We start from the raw sequence: 16,019 nt of genomic DNA on the forward strand, positions 1-16,019 counted from the left end.
TTCTTTCTTTCTTTTCTTTCTTTCTCTCTCTTTCTTTTCCTTCCTTCCTTCCCCTCTTTCTTTCTTTCTCTTCCTTTCTTTCTCTCTTTCTTTCTTTCTGACAGAGTCTTGCTCAGTCACCCAGCCTGGAGTGCAGTGGCACCATCTCAGCTCACTGCAACCTCCACCTCCTGGGTTCAAGCTATTCTCCTGCCTCAGCCTCCCAAATAGCTGGGATTACAGGCCCCACCATCATGCCCAGCTAATCATTTTTTGTATCTTTAGTAGAGATGGGGTTTCATCATGCTGGCCAGGCTGGTCTCAAACTCCTAAACTCAGGTGATCCACCCACCTCGAACTCCCAAAGTGCCGGGATTACACGCGTGAACCACTAGGCCTGGCGGCTTTCAGCATGTGATATATTTATTTGTGGATCTCTTTGCATGTATCCTATTTAGAGTTTATTGAGCTTCCTGAGTATGTAGATTGTTTTTCAATAAATTCATGACATTTTCAGCCATTATTTCTTCGACTACTTTTTTCTGTTGTGTTCTCTGTCTCCTTCTCTTCTGTATTCTGCTATGCATCTGTTGGCATGCTTATGGTGTACCAGTCCTCTGAGGCTCTGTTTATTTTCTTCATTCTATTTTCTCTCTGTTCTTTGAATTGCATAATCTCTATTGATTTATTAATATCTTCAAGTTGGCTAATTCTTTATTCTGATTGTTCAAATCTACTGTTGAGCTCCCCTAGGGGATTTTTTATTTTAGTTATTGTACTTCTTCTTTTTCTTTTTCTTCTTTTTTTTTTGAGATGGAGTTTTGCTCTGGTCGCCCAGGCTGGAGTGCAGTGGCGCAAGTTTGACTCACTGCAACCTCTGTCTCCTGGGTTCAAGCGATTCTCCTGCCTCAGCCTCCCAAGTAGCTGGGATTACAGGTGCTCACCACCACGTCTTTTTGTGTTTTTAGTAGAGATGGGGTTTTGCCATGTTGGCCAGGCTGGTCTCGAACTCCTGACCTCAGGTGATCAGACTGCCTCGACCTCCCAATGTGCTGGGATTACAGGCGTGAGCCACAGCGCCCCATTAGTTATTGTACTTTTCAACTCCAGGCTTTCCATTTGGTTCTTTTTAAGAATAATTCCATCTCTGTATTAATATTTCTATTTGATGAGCTATTATCATCATATCTTTCTTTACTTCTTCAATCACAGTTTTCTTTAGTTATTTCTGAACATATTTATAATGGCTGCTAGGAAATCTTTCTTAAATCTGATATTTGGTTGCTTTCACGGGCAGTTTCTGGTTTTTTTTTTTTTTCTGTGTATGGATCACTGTTTCTTATTTCTTTTTATAGCTCAAAAGTTTCTCTGGGAAACTGGGCATTTTAGATATTATGTTGTCGCATATCTGGCTACTGGTCATCCCCCTGCCCCTATCCAAGCATAATACTGTTATTTCCTTATTTGGTTGTTTGGTGACTAGTTGGATTATTTTAGTGAATTCCCCCACCCCACACGGTGTGAAGCCTCTGATGATACACCTTAGGGAGTGTTGCCTTGAGTGTACCCACAGTCATCCTGTAATGACAGTGGTTTTGGCAGGGCTCTCTTATCTAGTTCTTTCTCTGACCACAGCTATCTGTTAAACTACCTAATTCCTGGCTGATTGCTCTGTTGTTTTCAACAATGCCTTTCATGGAAAAACAAATCATGTTTCCCCTCTGCTCTTACACCAACACAACAACAATCCACACGGAAGACTTCTGCAACTTCCAAATATGTGGGGATTTCTCCCCACCAGCAAGCAAGCAGCCAGTTCCGCTGTGGACACCAGCTAGGTGTCCTCCAACTCAATTCTGACAGTATTTATCTAGAGACAGTGTCAGATCCCACAGGGTGGGGGCTCAGTCCCCACAATTGCCTTGGCAGATTTGGGATTTGAATCCAGGCAGTCTTAGCTGTGAACTGCCACACAAAGCCACCTTTCTCCAAAGAATAGAGGCTTGAGCTCCCTTGTAACTTGGGGTAAATAATCTGGGTACATATCCTCGAGGAACAGCAGGACCAGAATGCTCTGCACAGGACTGGAAATGGCTGAGGGTAGGAAAACCAAGTCCCTGACCATGTTGACCATTTCCTTCATCCTGTGAGGCAGTGGGCTTGACCCTGCAATGTTCCCAGCACAAGTCTGAGGAGTGATGCAATAGAGAGTAGGTGAGTTGGGTAACCACTTGAAATTCCACTCCTCCCTTCCCTTTTCATAACAGATGTCCTAACTTTTTGCCAAGCACACTTGGTTTTCCATATTCTGCTCAGAAGTTACCAACTGGCTGTTGGTTAGGGCTAGCAAATTACACAGACTTGTTTTTGTCTAAGAATCTTAGCAAGTTTGTTCCCTCAGGGTAGGAAGGTCATATTTGTTCTTTAGGCTCCACCTTGGACTTCCCTCAGGAGGGGAAATAGGAATTCTTTCTTCCTCAGGATGAGCTGGTATAAGGCCAGGCTCATTGATGATAAGAAGCAGAAATGGACTCAGGCTAAATTAGGACAAGGGAAGTGACAGGGCAGCCACGGCTGCCACAGGGTGGAAGGGAAGGACTGGAACAGAGCTTAAACAGACAGAGGCCAGGCAGCTCAAATGGTCTTGGAAGCAGGAACAGTTCCATGATCTTGCCCAGGTGCCATCACTGGGATGAATGAGCTTCCACCACGCCTTCTGTCCTTGTGTTTCTTACTCCATAGCCACATTCCTAGGAAAGCAAGTCCAAGCTTAGTTCTCATGCCTGCCTTTGGTTGCTGTAAGATGGCGAGAGGAAAGTCAGGCAGGAGCAGGGCACTGGGAAGACCCTTTTGTCTTAGGAATGGGATGGCGGATGCTGGGTTTACTCTACACTGTAGGTGCCAGATAATTCTCCAAAAAAAGATAGGAAGAGAAATAAGCAGTGCCAGATTTCCAGCACAGCTTGTGCTGGCAGGTGGGTACTGTCACTGTGGTACGTCCAAATAGGAAGAGATGTCTCTGACAGAATCAGGAACTGGAGATTTACCCATTGAAAACTGGAAACCTAAGCGAGATATGCTTTCCCCTTGCTCAGGCCGAAAACCTTGGAGTTTTTGCAACAGACTTCCAGCACACCCCCCGTGGGTGCCTCTTGCCCTCTCCTGCCACTCATGGGAGCAGGACTGGTAATGCAAGGACACCGACAGGAGAGGTTCCTGTGTCTGAGCCTGTTATTCTGTGGTTAGATGGACACAAGGTCCCACACTGGGGCCCTATTGCCCCTCTATCACCCCCTTTTTAGCCATGTTGAGTGGGCCTCTGTTTCTTGCTTCAAATGGAGCCTCTTGTTTCTCCAACTCCAGATAGAGAGCCTGCACACATGACTTTGTGTGTCTTTGTAAGCCCCACCCAGGCCCTGGGCTGGGGGGATCCCAGAGTGTGAAGGGGCAGAGCCTGAGAACCTATCCAGCTCCTTGCCTGGCTTGGGACCTCAATAAGCTGTGTCCACCCTCCATCCCAGGGATGATATTCCAAGTCCTGGGGGACCTGAGACCCACCCACCAGGAGCAGGTGTCCTGTGGCCTGGGCCAGGTTTGGACAGATTTGCTTGAATTCACTGTGGGTATTTCACAAGTGTGCTTAGGGATGGGGCATTTCTTTTCTTTTCTCTTTTTTTTTTAAAGTTGTGGATTATTTCTCACATTTTGTATGAGGATCCTAATTCTGAAGCTGTTTTCTTTCTCCAGCATGCTTGGGTTGTCTCATAAGGAACCCGCCTCAAAGGCAACGACACATATGCTGCCACCTAATGGAGAAAAATGATCTGTTTCTACAACTGTGTGAAGTCATGAATCACTTAACCACAGAAATACAGATACGCTCTGAGAAACACGTCTTTAGGTGATTTCATCGTTGTGTGAACATCATAGAGTGTACGCACACAAACCTAGATGATATAGCCTACTACACACCTAGGCTATATGGTATAGCTTATTTCACCGAGGCTACAACTCCTTACAGGATGTTACTGTACTGATACCGTAGGCATTTGTAACATGCCAGTATTTGTGTCTAAACATATCTAAACATAGAAAAGGTACAGTAAAAATATGGTATCATAATCTTATGAAACCGCTGTCATATATGAAGTCCATCTTTGACTGAAACGTCGTTGTGTGGTACATAACTATGTGGAAAGAGAAATTGTACGGAAAGCTTCAGTGCTTCCAACCTCTTTCTTGTTTCCCTCACACCAACTGATATATGGGTCAACTTTTTATTAAAACAATTGGGTAGTCATAGAAAATTTCCCTTTATTTCGTAATTAATAGTTTATAAAAATGTATACCATTTATCTAGGGTTTCCTATGTGCTAAACACTTTACATACGTTCCCTCAATCCTCACTGCACTCCTATGAGCTACACATTGTTATTAATCCTATTTTGCAGATAAGGAAGGTGAGATTCAGAAAGATTAAATAACTTCCAACTTCCAGAGTTCACACACTTAACCACTAGTCTGTCTTTCTTCAGCTTTAACCTTAACAACGTTTATCGACTAAAATTACACAAACATAAAAAAGGCATCCAAAATCCTGAAACTATCTCAAGCACATTCCACAGTTAATCAAATAAGTAAATATATGGCTGATAGTGAGTACCAGGTTTTTCACTGTTGAAAAAGCATAACAAATATGGAAAGGCGGAAGGTTAGAATACACCTGGTGGGGCTGGATTAGAATCAGAGGAATTGGTGTGAATGGATGGTTTATATACATAGGTAGATATAGAAACTGTTATAGGTATGTATATATTAGGTAGATATAAAAACTGTTATAGTTATATGCATGTAACTATATATACACATACATATACGTATATAATTATAACAGTTTATCTACTATATGTATTATAGGTACATATATTAGGTGTGTATATATATATCAGCCATTAACTTCAGTGTTCATAGATGGTTCTTGCCAGCCACAATTATTACTGTGATGTTAGCCAAATGGTGATTTTCCATTTCCATCCTTCCCTCTACATTTATTAATTGGAATAGATGTGTTCCATTTATTTATATATATATATACGTATATATCACACCTATATATACCTATAACCATTTCTATATCTATATGTATTTATGTGTGTGTATATATATGTGTGTGTGTATATATATATTTCCCAGCTTTGTTCTCTGAGAAAGACTAGAAGTAATGACACCCTAGTAGCTTTGGGCCCCATGGATCTTGATCGCTAAGGACCATTCTTTAATAAAAGGAATCAGGGCTCCTTGGAGAAATGTCTGATTTTAATGCTTTCACAGAGAAAGTATAAATGCCTTGGAAGATTTTGCAGTGCTAGAAAAACTGCTTGAAAATGATGAGGACACTACAAAGGACACAGGAGCAACATTGAAGGAGCTCCTGATGGTCAAATTTTAGACAATTTGAGTAACAAAGTAAATAATGATAGCAATAGATTATAACGCATAGAATGAAGCAGATAGCCATGACTCCACATTGATACAAATAAATAACTGAATAAATGAAAAAGAAAGGAAAGCTCTTCTTTGCAGTAGAATTCCAATTAATAAATGTAGAGGGAAGGATGGAAGTGGAAAATCACCATTTGGCTAACATCACAGTAATAACTGTGGCCGGCAAGAACCATCAATGAACACTAAAGTTAATGGCTGAAAATGTGATGAGAAACAAAACATTTACATAGTCGCAAAGCCTCTTCACAAGGGACTTATTAATTGCAAAGGGAGCAATAGTATAATAACTGTGCAATGGACCAGTCTGGTAGGTACCACCTTTTCCAAGTGATCAAAGTTAAGATCACCAGGAACAAGATGTATCAGCATCCTGTGCCTCCTGCTGTGATGTACTGAGAAGGACTCACTGTCCCTTCTGTGGTGTTCTTGCCAAAAATGCATAACTACAATCTAATAATGAGTAAGCACTATACACACCCAAAGTGAGGAACATTCTACAAAATAATTGGCCACCACTCTTCAAAACTGCCATCATCATGAAAGAAAAGACAGAGGAAGCTGTCCCAGATTGAATGAGGCAACTCAGTGCAATGTGGGATCCTGGAACAGAAGAAAAAAAAAGAAACCTTTGTGGGACAGTTGATAAAGTTTCAATAAAGTCTGGAGATCAGTTCCCAGTATTGTATCAGTGTTCCTATCCTGGTTGTGAGAATTATGGTAATTATGTGGTGCAGTGGTGCAGATTTTTTTGGAAAGCTGAGTGAAAGGTACACAGTATTCTTTGCACCACTTTTGCAGTGTTTTCAAAGTCTAATATTATTTCAAAGCTAAAAACTAAGACAAGCTTACAATAAAAATATATAAGTAAAAATGCTTTAAAAAGACATGACAAAGTGTGTCAGATATTTGATTATCAAAAGCCAGGAACCCTCTGGGGCTAGAGCTCAAATTCTCTTGTTTTCAGTCTCTATCAAATGAAAACTTCTGTCTGCCTTCTACCTTTATCATGACATAGAAGTAGAAAGAAGGGAAGTGTTTAGGCAGATGTTGAGCAAAACACACATAGCAAACGCTCATTCGATGTTTTGGCTGAATTGTAGAACACAGTAGACTGTCTAAACTCTCTGTTCCTGTTCTGGAATGTTCTGATCACAGCTGCTGGCTTATGTCTATCTTATAGCGATCCCCAAAGCTGCACCCTCTGTGGTCCTGAGGATCACAGGACTTAGCATTTCCTGCTTCCACAATGCTGGCCCTTGAGGGATATACTTAGGGGCCCAGAGGAAGCAGATTGTATCTGTTGAGTGCTTGAAATAATAATAGTGATGATGATTGATAATGATGATGATGATGATGATATCTAAGCTATCACATGCCAGGCACTTTTCCAAATGCTTTAATGCTTAAACCATCCCTGGGAGGAAGGGTCTGTTACTGCACACATTTACAGAGTGAGTGCATTGCTCAGCCTCTCTCGCTTCTCTACATGGCCAGTGAGTAGCGGAGCTGGACTCTGACCCCACGCAGACTGCCTCTGGAGCCCACCTTCTGATGAATGAGAATGCACATGGGGTGGTGGACTGAGTCATAGGGCACACGCAAGGTTAGTTGGGGATTAGCCTCAACCCCTTTTGGCTTTGATAGAAATCCTTCTCAGAAACTCTCGGAACAGAGTGGTGGTAAAGCACCACCTGGGACCTGTGGGAGGCCATTTTGGACCCACTTCTCAGTTTCCAGGGCTGTAGATGTCCCTGGATGGGGCCAGCGCCTGGGGTCTCCCCACCACCCCACACCATACCAGCTCCTGTTATAAGCCATTTATCTAGCTACTTAGCGCTTTCTCTTGGAAGTGCCATGCTTTGGGACACTTGGAGGTTCTGACATGGGAGTTCCTGATAGTCTCCCTTCTGGGTAAAGTCAATCCTGATGCCTGGGGTGTCTAAAACCCCTCCTGCTGCAGAGCTGAGCCCCAGTGCTGAGCCCTGAGGTAGGACAAACACCCCTCTGGGCAAGTATAGAATAGAAACTTAAATAGAAATAAACTCCAACAAAAGCAAACTTCCTGGGGTTTTCCTCCTGCCTCCTCACATCCTCTGAAAGGTGTGTGGACCAGGAGTCCTGACCTTGCCTGGGCCCTCTCTAGGCTTTAGTGAACTCAGCTGTGAGTGAGGGGTAGGAGTTGATGATTTCCCGTGTCTCTGCTTCCAGTGCCTTCACATTATGGCACCCAGGGCTTGTGACAAGAGCAGAAGGAAGCCAGACCCATTCCTGGTGGACTTGAAGGTGTTAGCTCTTTGTTCCCTGGAAGCGTGTGGCCACAGCATTAGGGAGGGCTTGCCACTGCTCTGTCCACACACAATTAGGGCTGAGGTGACTCAGAAGCAAGCACACCATGTGTTAAAATAAGAGTTGGTGTTTCTGAGAAGGGAAGTCCAGGAGCTGACCAGGATGGGATTAGCTGTTGATAAGGGGCCCGGCATTGTTCTAGCTCTCCCCTGAGGCCCACACCACATCCTAGAAGAGAAGCCAGGTCCCTCGGCCCTACCAGGGCTGGGACAGTCGGGGCACAGCTGCAGGAGACGCCCTGGGAGGCCGTCTGGGCTGTGGCAGGAGGAGGCAGGGCGGTGCAGTGGTTGGGAGGCGGCTGCTCTGCCTCTGTTGAGTTTTCTGGCTTTGTCACTTGACGTTGATTCTCCCCTCAGGGCCAGAGTGGGGTCAAGTGGGGGACCATGGAGGAGGACATGAGATCCTAACAGGTCACCTCAAACTGCTGTACAAGCCCAGCAACCCTGACCGCTCCCCCTCCCACAACCCGCAAAGGTCAAGGCCAGTGCCAAGAAGTGTGGGGAGGGCGGTGTGGGGGACTCTCCAGTTTAGACTCTTCAGTCTCGAAAAACAAAGGCTGACAGGAATGTGAGGAAACCACTGTTTACTCTGTTTTCAAGGGTGTTCCACTGAAGTGTGTCCCGAGATGTTTCCAGAAGGAGGATGACGGGGGTGGTGCTGAAGAGGCTCTGCCATGGGAAATGGAGCCGGAGATGCTGGCCAGAACTCTGGGTTCTCTGGAAGTGGTGGGAGGAAACCCGCAAGAGGGAAGAGGCCATCGCTCCTTTAACTCCCAGGGGAACAGACCGCAGGAGCCGAGGGTGCTAGCCCTCTTTGAAGCTGAGAGGGAGCAGGAAAGGAAGGGACTCAGGGGATCTCATGGGAGCCAGTAGGGCCCAGATTTAGGATCCGAAATTGTGCCTACGAGAGCGGTGAGCATTGGAGACGCTCCTAGGGGATGGTTGGTGGAAGGCAACAGGAATCTGTGAATGCTGGCTTAGCTTTAGAGGGACTGAGGGTGAGGATCTCACAGAGCCCAAAGGCAGGATTCAGAGCCCCGCCTCCAGGAGGACAAGAATGGGGACATTCCTTGGGGACAAAGTTGGGCTCTCAGTCACTGTCTCAGACCTTCTCACCAGCCTGTCTGGTTGCCCGTCTCCGCCGTGCGCCTGTAGACCCTGTCTGATCATTGCTGCTCATGGTTTCAAAATGTATTTCCTCAGATGGTGGCCCCAGGCCCTGAGCCTTGTGATCTTCTGGATATAGAGCTCATGCAGCCGGCTAACCAGAGACCCTGTGTCTCAGCCCCAGACCCTAGAAAGAGAATGTGATTGTTCCAGACTGGCCGGGGATTCACCCCCTAGTTTAGTGGGTTTGGCCACGCGGCAGGCCCACAGGAACAATGCAGGAGCCCTCCACTTCCTCTCCAGCTGTGGGCAAGGGCAGTTCTTGTATCCCAAAGAGGGAACCTAAAGAAACAAGGGAAATATGGGAGGCAGGAGATTGGGTGGAACTAGAAGTGGAGGATGGGGTCGTGGAGGGGGATCGGATTAGGGACAACACAAGGACCCACACCCACGAGCTGCACAGTTCATTCCTAGATAAAGACGAGAGGTTTGGGCTTTTATAAACTAAAATTTCCCATGAAGAGAATCTATAACCCGACTGCCATTGATAAGTGAAAAAGTCTGGCTTCTCTAGGAAGCCATTTAGCTCAAGATAACCTCAGGGAGAGAAATAGGTTTAGGAGTGACCAAGTCTTCATGGCCAGGATGGAAATGTCCTGCCTAGAAAGAGGCCATAAGGAAAAAGTCCAGAAGTGCATATGTGTGTGAGCCTGGACCCCACCATACCCCAGTGAAATCAGAATCTCTAGGGGTGGGACTGGCCAGGTGATTCCCACAAGCACCCAGGATTTCAAATCACTGGCCTAGGAACAGCTGACAGGCCATTCACCTTTTCTCCATGACAGGAGCTCAGATATTTGGAGATTGCCAATAGAAGTCAATGTGACAGAGCTTGCCCTGTTTCCTGGGCCGTGGGCTCTGGGAACTGGCATCTCAGAGCCTCATGGCCCAGAGGAGCTGTGGAGCTACCCCTGTTCACATTCGTGAAGCCACCCAGCACCCTTAGTAGAGCAGCTCTGTCCTATCCCCACTGGGTGTTCCAGCAGTAAAGATGTGGGTGGTGCTCACAGAGTCACAACCATCCTGGTTTTCTGGAACTTTCTCAGTTTCAGTACTGAATGTTCTGTGTCCCAGGAAACCCTACAGTCTGGGTAAACTGGGGCATTGGTCACACAGTGGCACTCAGCTGAGGGTCAGGAGAGCCCAGCTGACGTCTTTCAGCCCTGACACAGGCCCCACGCCCACGCTCCACAGCCGCTCCTGGCCTGGGAGCTCCAAGCCCAGCATCGTTCTCGGCGCTGGGCTCTCCCTTGTCCTGGAGAATGTTGACTTTTCTCACACCCACATGTACACATGCACAAGCAAGAAGGAAAAAGAAATGCAGGCATTGTTCAGACTTATAGCAGGTTATATTCTAGGAAAAGGTGGTGTAAGTCAAAAAGATAAAAATTGAATCCATTTTCCCACAGAAACAATACCTTGATGAGAAATCCTGAGCCAGGGAAAGAAGTCTATAAAAAGTTCTGTCCTGGTCACAAAAAAATTTCCCTAAACCCCTCTAAATATCTCTCTTAGGTTAATACCAGGCAAAATGGTCTCCTAGAGAAATCAGCCCCCAAACATAATTAACCGTAAATTAAAACCTCTACCCTCGGCAGTGTGAGTGCTCTCAAAGTGCATATACATCAAAGGAAAAGAGCAAATCAGTGCTCAGCCACAGGCAGTGTTATTTTATTTGTTGAAATGATTCCGCATGTGAAGGGCCACTCAAACTAGAGCGGTGGTTCTCAACCTTGGCTGGGCCTTGGAGTCACGGGAGCTGTTGCACCTGCTGGCGCTTGGTCCCAACCCTGGATAAGCTGATGAACTGCAGTGTGGCTTGGACACACAGAGTTTTCAAAGCTCCACGAGTGATCCCGATGTGCTTCCAGGGCAGAGCACCGATGGGAGAGAGGAGGTACAAGGCCTGGAAGAAGCATCTGGAGGAGCTGATGGGTGGTGGCTCTACCTGGGGCTGAGAGCCAGTGAGATCTGCTGGGAAGGAGGGGCGTGGAGGAAAAGCTGCCTGAGCTCAGGGGTCCAGGCCTAGGGTCTTGAGTGCTGGAACATGGAGACACATACTGACTGAAAATGAACCCTTAGCAGTCATCCAAGTCAATCCTGTCATTTCGCAGATGAGGAAATAGATCTAGAGAGGTGAAGGGATATGCCCAAGTCCCCCAGTGTTTAGAAGGAAAGTTAAAACATAGGTAGGCCGAGTGTGGTGGCTCACGCCTGTAATCCCAGCACTTTGGGAGGCTGAGGCAGGCGGATCCCTTGAGCCCCGGAGTTCAAGACCAGCCTGGCCAACATGGCGAAACCCCGTCCCTACAAAAAAATACAAAAATTAGCTGGGCGTGGTGGCGCATGCCTGTAGTCCCAGCTACTCAGGAGGCTGAGGTAGGAGGATCACTTGAGCCCGGGAGGTCAAGGCTGCAGTGAGCTATCATCATACCACTGCACCCCAGCCTGGGTGACAGAGTGAGACCCTGTCTCAAAAAACCAAAACCAAACCAAAACAAAACAAAACTAGGTATTTTGATTCCTTGTCCTGTACGGTGGTAAGTCCTTACTTAACATTGTCCATAGGTTTTTGGAAACTGCAACTTCAAGTGAACTCAAGTAGTGTCATTTTATTCACTATCATTTTGTTACATTAATAAGAAAAAAAATTAGTTTCACTATACGTTCTTTTGCTTCAAGTTGCAGTTTCCAAGAACCTATGGACAAAGTTAAGTAAGAACTTCCTGTACTGTTTTCGCATTGTGGTGGTTTTAAACTATGCCCGAAATTCTTTGATACTCCTCCCTTCAAAAGGTGAAGCTTAATTCCCCTCCCCTTGAGTTTGGTCTGGACTTAGTGCAAACCTTAAACATTTTAAAACATTAAAAAATGTTTAAAAAAAATTTTTTTTAAAAAATATTTATTTATTTATTCATTTTAGAGTCAGTGTCTTGGTCTGTCACCCGGGCTGGAGTGCAGTGGTGCAATCATAGCTCACTACAGCCTCGACCTCCTAGTTTAAGTGATCCTCCTGCTTCAGCCTCCTGAGCAGCGGGGACTACAGGCACTTACCACCATGTCTGGCTAATTTTAAAATTTTTTGTAGAGGTGAAATCTTGCTATGCTGCCCAGGTTGGTCTTGAGCTCCTGACCTCAAGCAATTCTCCTGCCTCGGCCTCCCAAGTTGCTTGGGTTACAGGTGTGAGCCATTGTGCCTGGCCAGTGACTCACTTCTAAAGACAGAATACAAGGGAAGTGATGGTATGTGACTCAGAGATGAGATCCTAAATGGCATTGTAGCTTCTGCCTTGTTTTCTCTCTTGTGTCATTCACTCTGGGGAAAGTCAGCTGACACTCGTGGCCTTGTGGAGAGCCCCACGTGGTGATGGGCTCAGGCCTCTCTCCAGCAGCCTCGAGAGGGCACCATCTTGGAAGCAGACCCTTTCAACCCAGGCAAGCCTTTGGAGGACTGCAGTCTTGGCTGACGTCTTGACTGCAATCTCATGGGAATCCCTGAGCCAGAATCATTCAACTAAGTCACTCTTAATTATAATTCTTGACCCACAGAAACAGAGAGAAAAAAATAATAGTTTATTGTTTTAGGTAGCTAAGTTTTGGGGCAGTTTGTTACACAGCAATTGATAATGACTACACACACCACCCTAAAATATATATATATTTTTTGAAACGGAGTCTCACTCTGTCACCCAGGCTGGGGTGCAGTGCCGCGATCTTGGCTCACTGAAAGCTCCACCTCCCAGGTTCACATCATTCTCCTGCCTCAGCCTCCCAAGTAGCTGGGACTACAGGAGCCCGCCACACCACGTTAATTTTTTGTATTTTTAGTAGAGATGGGGTTTCGCCGTGTTAGCCAGGATGGTCTTGATCTCCTGACCTCGTGATCTGCCTGCCTCGGCCTCCCAAAATGCTGGGATTACAGGCGTGAGCCACCACACTCGGCCTAAAATATAATCTTTCAGAGTCAGTGACATCCACAAACTCAAGTATAGTGGGAGAATATGAATGAAAAGAATAGAAAGTGTAGCAACATTTTCCTTCTAAGAAAGAGTAAGGTTGGAGGGGTAGGAAAATTACTCCCTACTAATCGTTTCTGTTTATGAAGACTGGTGGGGAATGGAGAAAGGAAAGATGCAAGCTTCAAGGCACCTGGCAGTTCTTCACTCCGCTGGTGCTTACAGCCTAGAGCAGATGGCTTTTGTTTTAGCAGAGCTCAGGAAGCAGGCCTGATACTGAGGAACGGCGGAGAAACAGGACTGAGCAACTTTTAAGAATCATGTGTCTAACGTGTAATCATATCATTTGTGTTGGTGTGTGACAAAACTCTTCTGGTAACTTCTAAGCCTCCTGTGAAGTCCACTGAACACACAAAAGCCTTAAGGGGCCCCAAAAAGGGGGTCAGGTTTCCAGCATGGGTCCGTGCTGAGCAGATGGTGGGGATTGAGTAAGGAGAGGCCCATGTGAGGCCGGGGGCTGAGTGGAAGCTGGAGCTCAGGGCCAGAGAGAGCAGAAAGCTCCTATGCAGCCGCATGCATCAGGGGATGTCAGGACATAGAAGCCATTCTGCATCTTGATGGCCTCAGCCTGAAGCCTGGGTGTGAGGGAAGAAGTGACAGGCATGGGAGTTCTTAGAAATCGGCCATGTACCTCCATCTGATGAAGCGCCACGTCTGTTCTTACTAACCTCTGAGAACAATGACTTCTGCTTCCCTTCTGCCTTCCAAGTCCTGTGCAAGATCCTCTTGTTGGCAAACTCTAACCTGGGAGCATGAGGAAGAGGATGGGGGGGAACAGTTTCCAGCCCTAGGTAGACGTGGTAGTGGTGACGTGTTGACACATGGGGGCTCCGCTTCGGACTTCCCAATGAATAAGGCCAGGGAACTACAGCTGATGGCTGGGTCATCCGAGAGATGTTCAATCTTTACTTTCTATGATGACAGAGCAAAGCAGCCTATTTGCTATTTACTTTCCAGATGATATCTTCAAGAAACTTCTGAAAATAGGTCTTTGTGTCAACCAGAAACTGCTGGTCAGAGGATAAGTTCTGGAGTTTTCTTGTATGGCATGGAGACTATAGTTAATAATAATATATCATATATGTGAAAATTGCTGAGAGTAGATTCTAAACATTATTATTTATTTATTTTCTTAGTGTTTTCACCCCACTTCAATAAGCCAGTCGAAGACCGTAGATTTTACATGTTCTCACCACAAAAAATGGTTAAGTATGTGGGATGATAAATATGTTTGATTTACTCATTCCACAGTGTATACATACATCAAAGTATCATTTTGTGAACTATAAATATATCATTTCTCATTTGTCAATTAAAAATATAGCACACACGTGCATGCATACTACATATAAATATGCATTTTAAAACTGCTGGTCAGGAATCAGAAGGTCTCCATGGGTGGTGTCACAGGACTCCCCCTGGCAGCCTCCCTCATGGTTCTGAGCCCTCCTCAGTCACTCTTTTGTTTAATGCTTTAATCCCTGTTATGTAGAAAGCTTCCCTTCAGCTCATGGTAGGCCTTTATCTTACCAGTGGTCAAATAGGTACAGGAAACATTGCTTGCTTTGTGTTTGGTGATTTGCGGTGCACACGAGTACATTAAAGACTCTAAAAACATGTTTTTTCAGAGCATATCTATGACAGCCTGCAGTGTTGGAGGTGAATGGCTTCTTCAATGCCAATGTGCAATTAAATGGGAGGAACAGAGATGCTGTCTTGGGAAGTATAGACACAAGGAGAAAAGAGTCATGAGGCTGGCCAGTAAAGAAAACAACTCAAGAAGAAGTTGTGTACACTTGCCACATTATGTCATGCAAGATAGGAGTTGTCAATAATTTCCAAATTAATATATTGCACAAAAGGCCTGGGAGTTATCGTGGCTGTTGACAGCACAGTGTTGGTGAGTACCCCTCCCCAGCATGTAAGATAACATCTGTCTTGGCCTCTGTAATTAAGAACAGATGCGAATCCATTTCAACCTTTCCATGCTCTAGGAAGAAAGGGCTGCCATGCAAATGAGTCCAGCAGGCCAGTGTGCACTAGAAGTCTTTTCACTTTGGAAGAGCAAACATTGATTTCAAACTTCCTAGAAGTACCTGTTTGAAGCCCTGTCAGTAGCCCAACAGATTCAGAAAAGATACCCTTCCCGCTTTAGACACCCGACCACCACTTGCCAGAGAACAGTCATAGATGTTCAAATTCCCCATCACGACCATGTGAAGGGGCTGCTAGAGCTTGCAGTGCACTTGCGACGCCTACGGGCATCTCCATATTTTGAAAGACGTACCACGGGTGGTTCATGTTCTGGGGGTTGTCTGATGGATGACATTCTATCAGCTTTTACTTGGATCTATTGAATGTCCTTTAATGACAAACACTATTCTCCAAAAAATTTCCACTTTTTATTCTCTCTTAATTCCTTTCTCTCCTCTGTCTGCTGTCATCATCTGATTGGTAGAAATCCTACTAGCTGCCTGTCCTGTCTTATTCATAGGGACAGCCACCTACATCTGTGGACTTCTCTTCTTCCTCTCCCAGCTGCCTGCCCTGTCCTGGTCCCTTGAGGTGGCTTTCCTCCCCGAATCTGCTCCTGGACAGTCCTTATGGTCCCCTGATTTGCATCTCTGCTCCTTTCTCCCCAGGCTGTGGGAACCTCCAAGAGAAGGGAGATGGAGAGCCCTGCTCAGAAAAAGTGGCCTATGAAGCTGTGGCTGGGTCCCCAGCATCCTCGGCCTTCCTTGTTCATGGAGGAGGTGTCCTGTGGGTGTGGGGACAGTGGGCTCAGGAGTAGCATCAGCAGTGAGGTCTGGTGAGTGAGCTGGTCAAGCAGGCAGAGTAACCAGAGGTGAAGATGAAAGTCGTGGATTTGGGCACACAAGAGCTGGCTCCTAGGAAAATCAGCTAGGGCTGGCAGCTTAAGAGACTAAAAGGTTCTCCTAAGTCCAGGGAAGGGGGTCAAAGTCCACAAAACAAGGACCTTGCCCCCGCCCTCCCAGCAAGTGACACA

General features: G+C 45.8%; 1 protein-coding gene across 1 annotated transcript in view; it reads left to right on the forward strand.

The window, feature by feature from the left end:
* Positions 1–15,803, forward strand: part of GNLY (granulysin) — a 26,471-nt gene extending 10,668 nt beyond the window's left edge. The window contains exons 8-12 of the mRNA XM_011965821.1: positions 8,187–8,338; positions 8,430–8,555; positions 9,782–9,941; positions 10,868–10,960; positions 15,655–15,803. Of these exons, the coding sequence (XP_011821211.1) occupies positions 8,187–8,338; positions 8,430–8,555; positions 9,782–9,941; positions 10,868–10,960; positions 15,655–15,803 (680 nt within the window). The remainder of the gene's footprint in view (positions 1–8,186; positions 8,339–8,429; positions 8,556–9,781; positions 9,942–10,867; positions 10,961–15,654) is intronic.
* Positions 15,804–16,019: the final 216 nt, after the last annotated feature.

This window comes from Mandrillus leucophaeus, unplaced genomic scaffold, assembly GCF_000951045.1.
Source record: "Mandrillus leucophaeus isolate KB7577 unplaced genomic scaffold, Mleu.le_1.0 Scaffold737, whole genome shotgun sequence".
NCBI classification, from domain to species: domain Eukaryota; kingdom Metazoa; phylum Chordata; class Mammalia; order Primates; family Cercopithecidae; genus Mandrillus; species Mandrillus leucophaeus.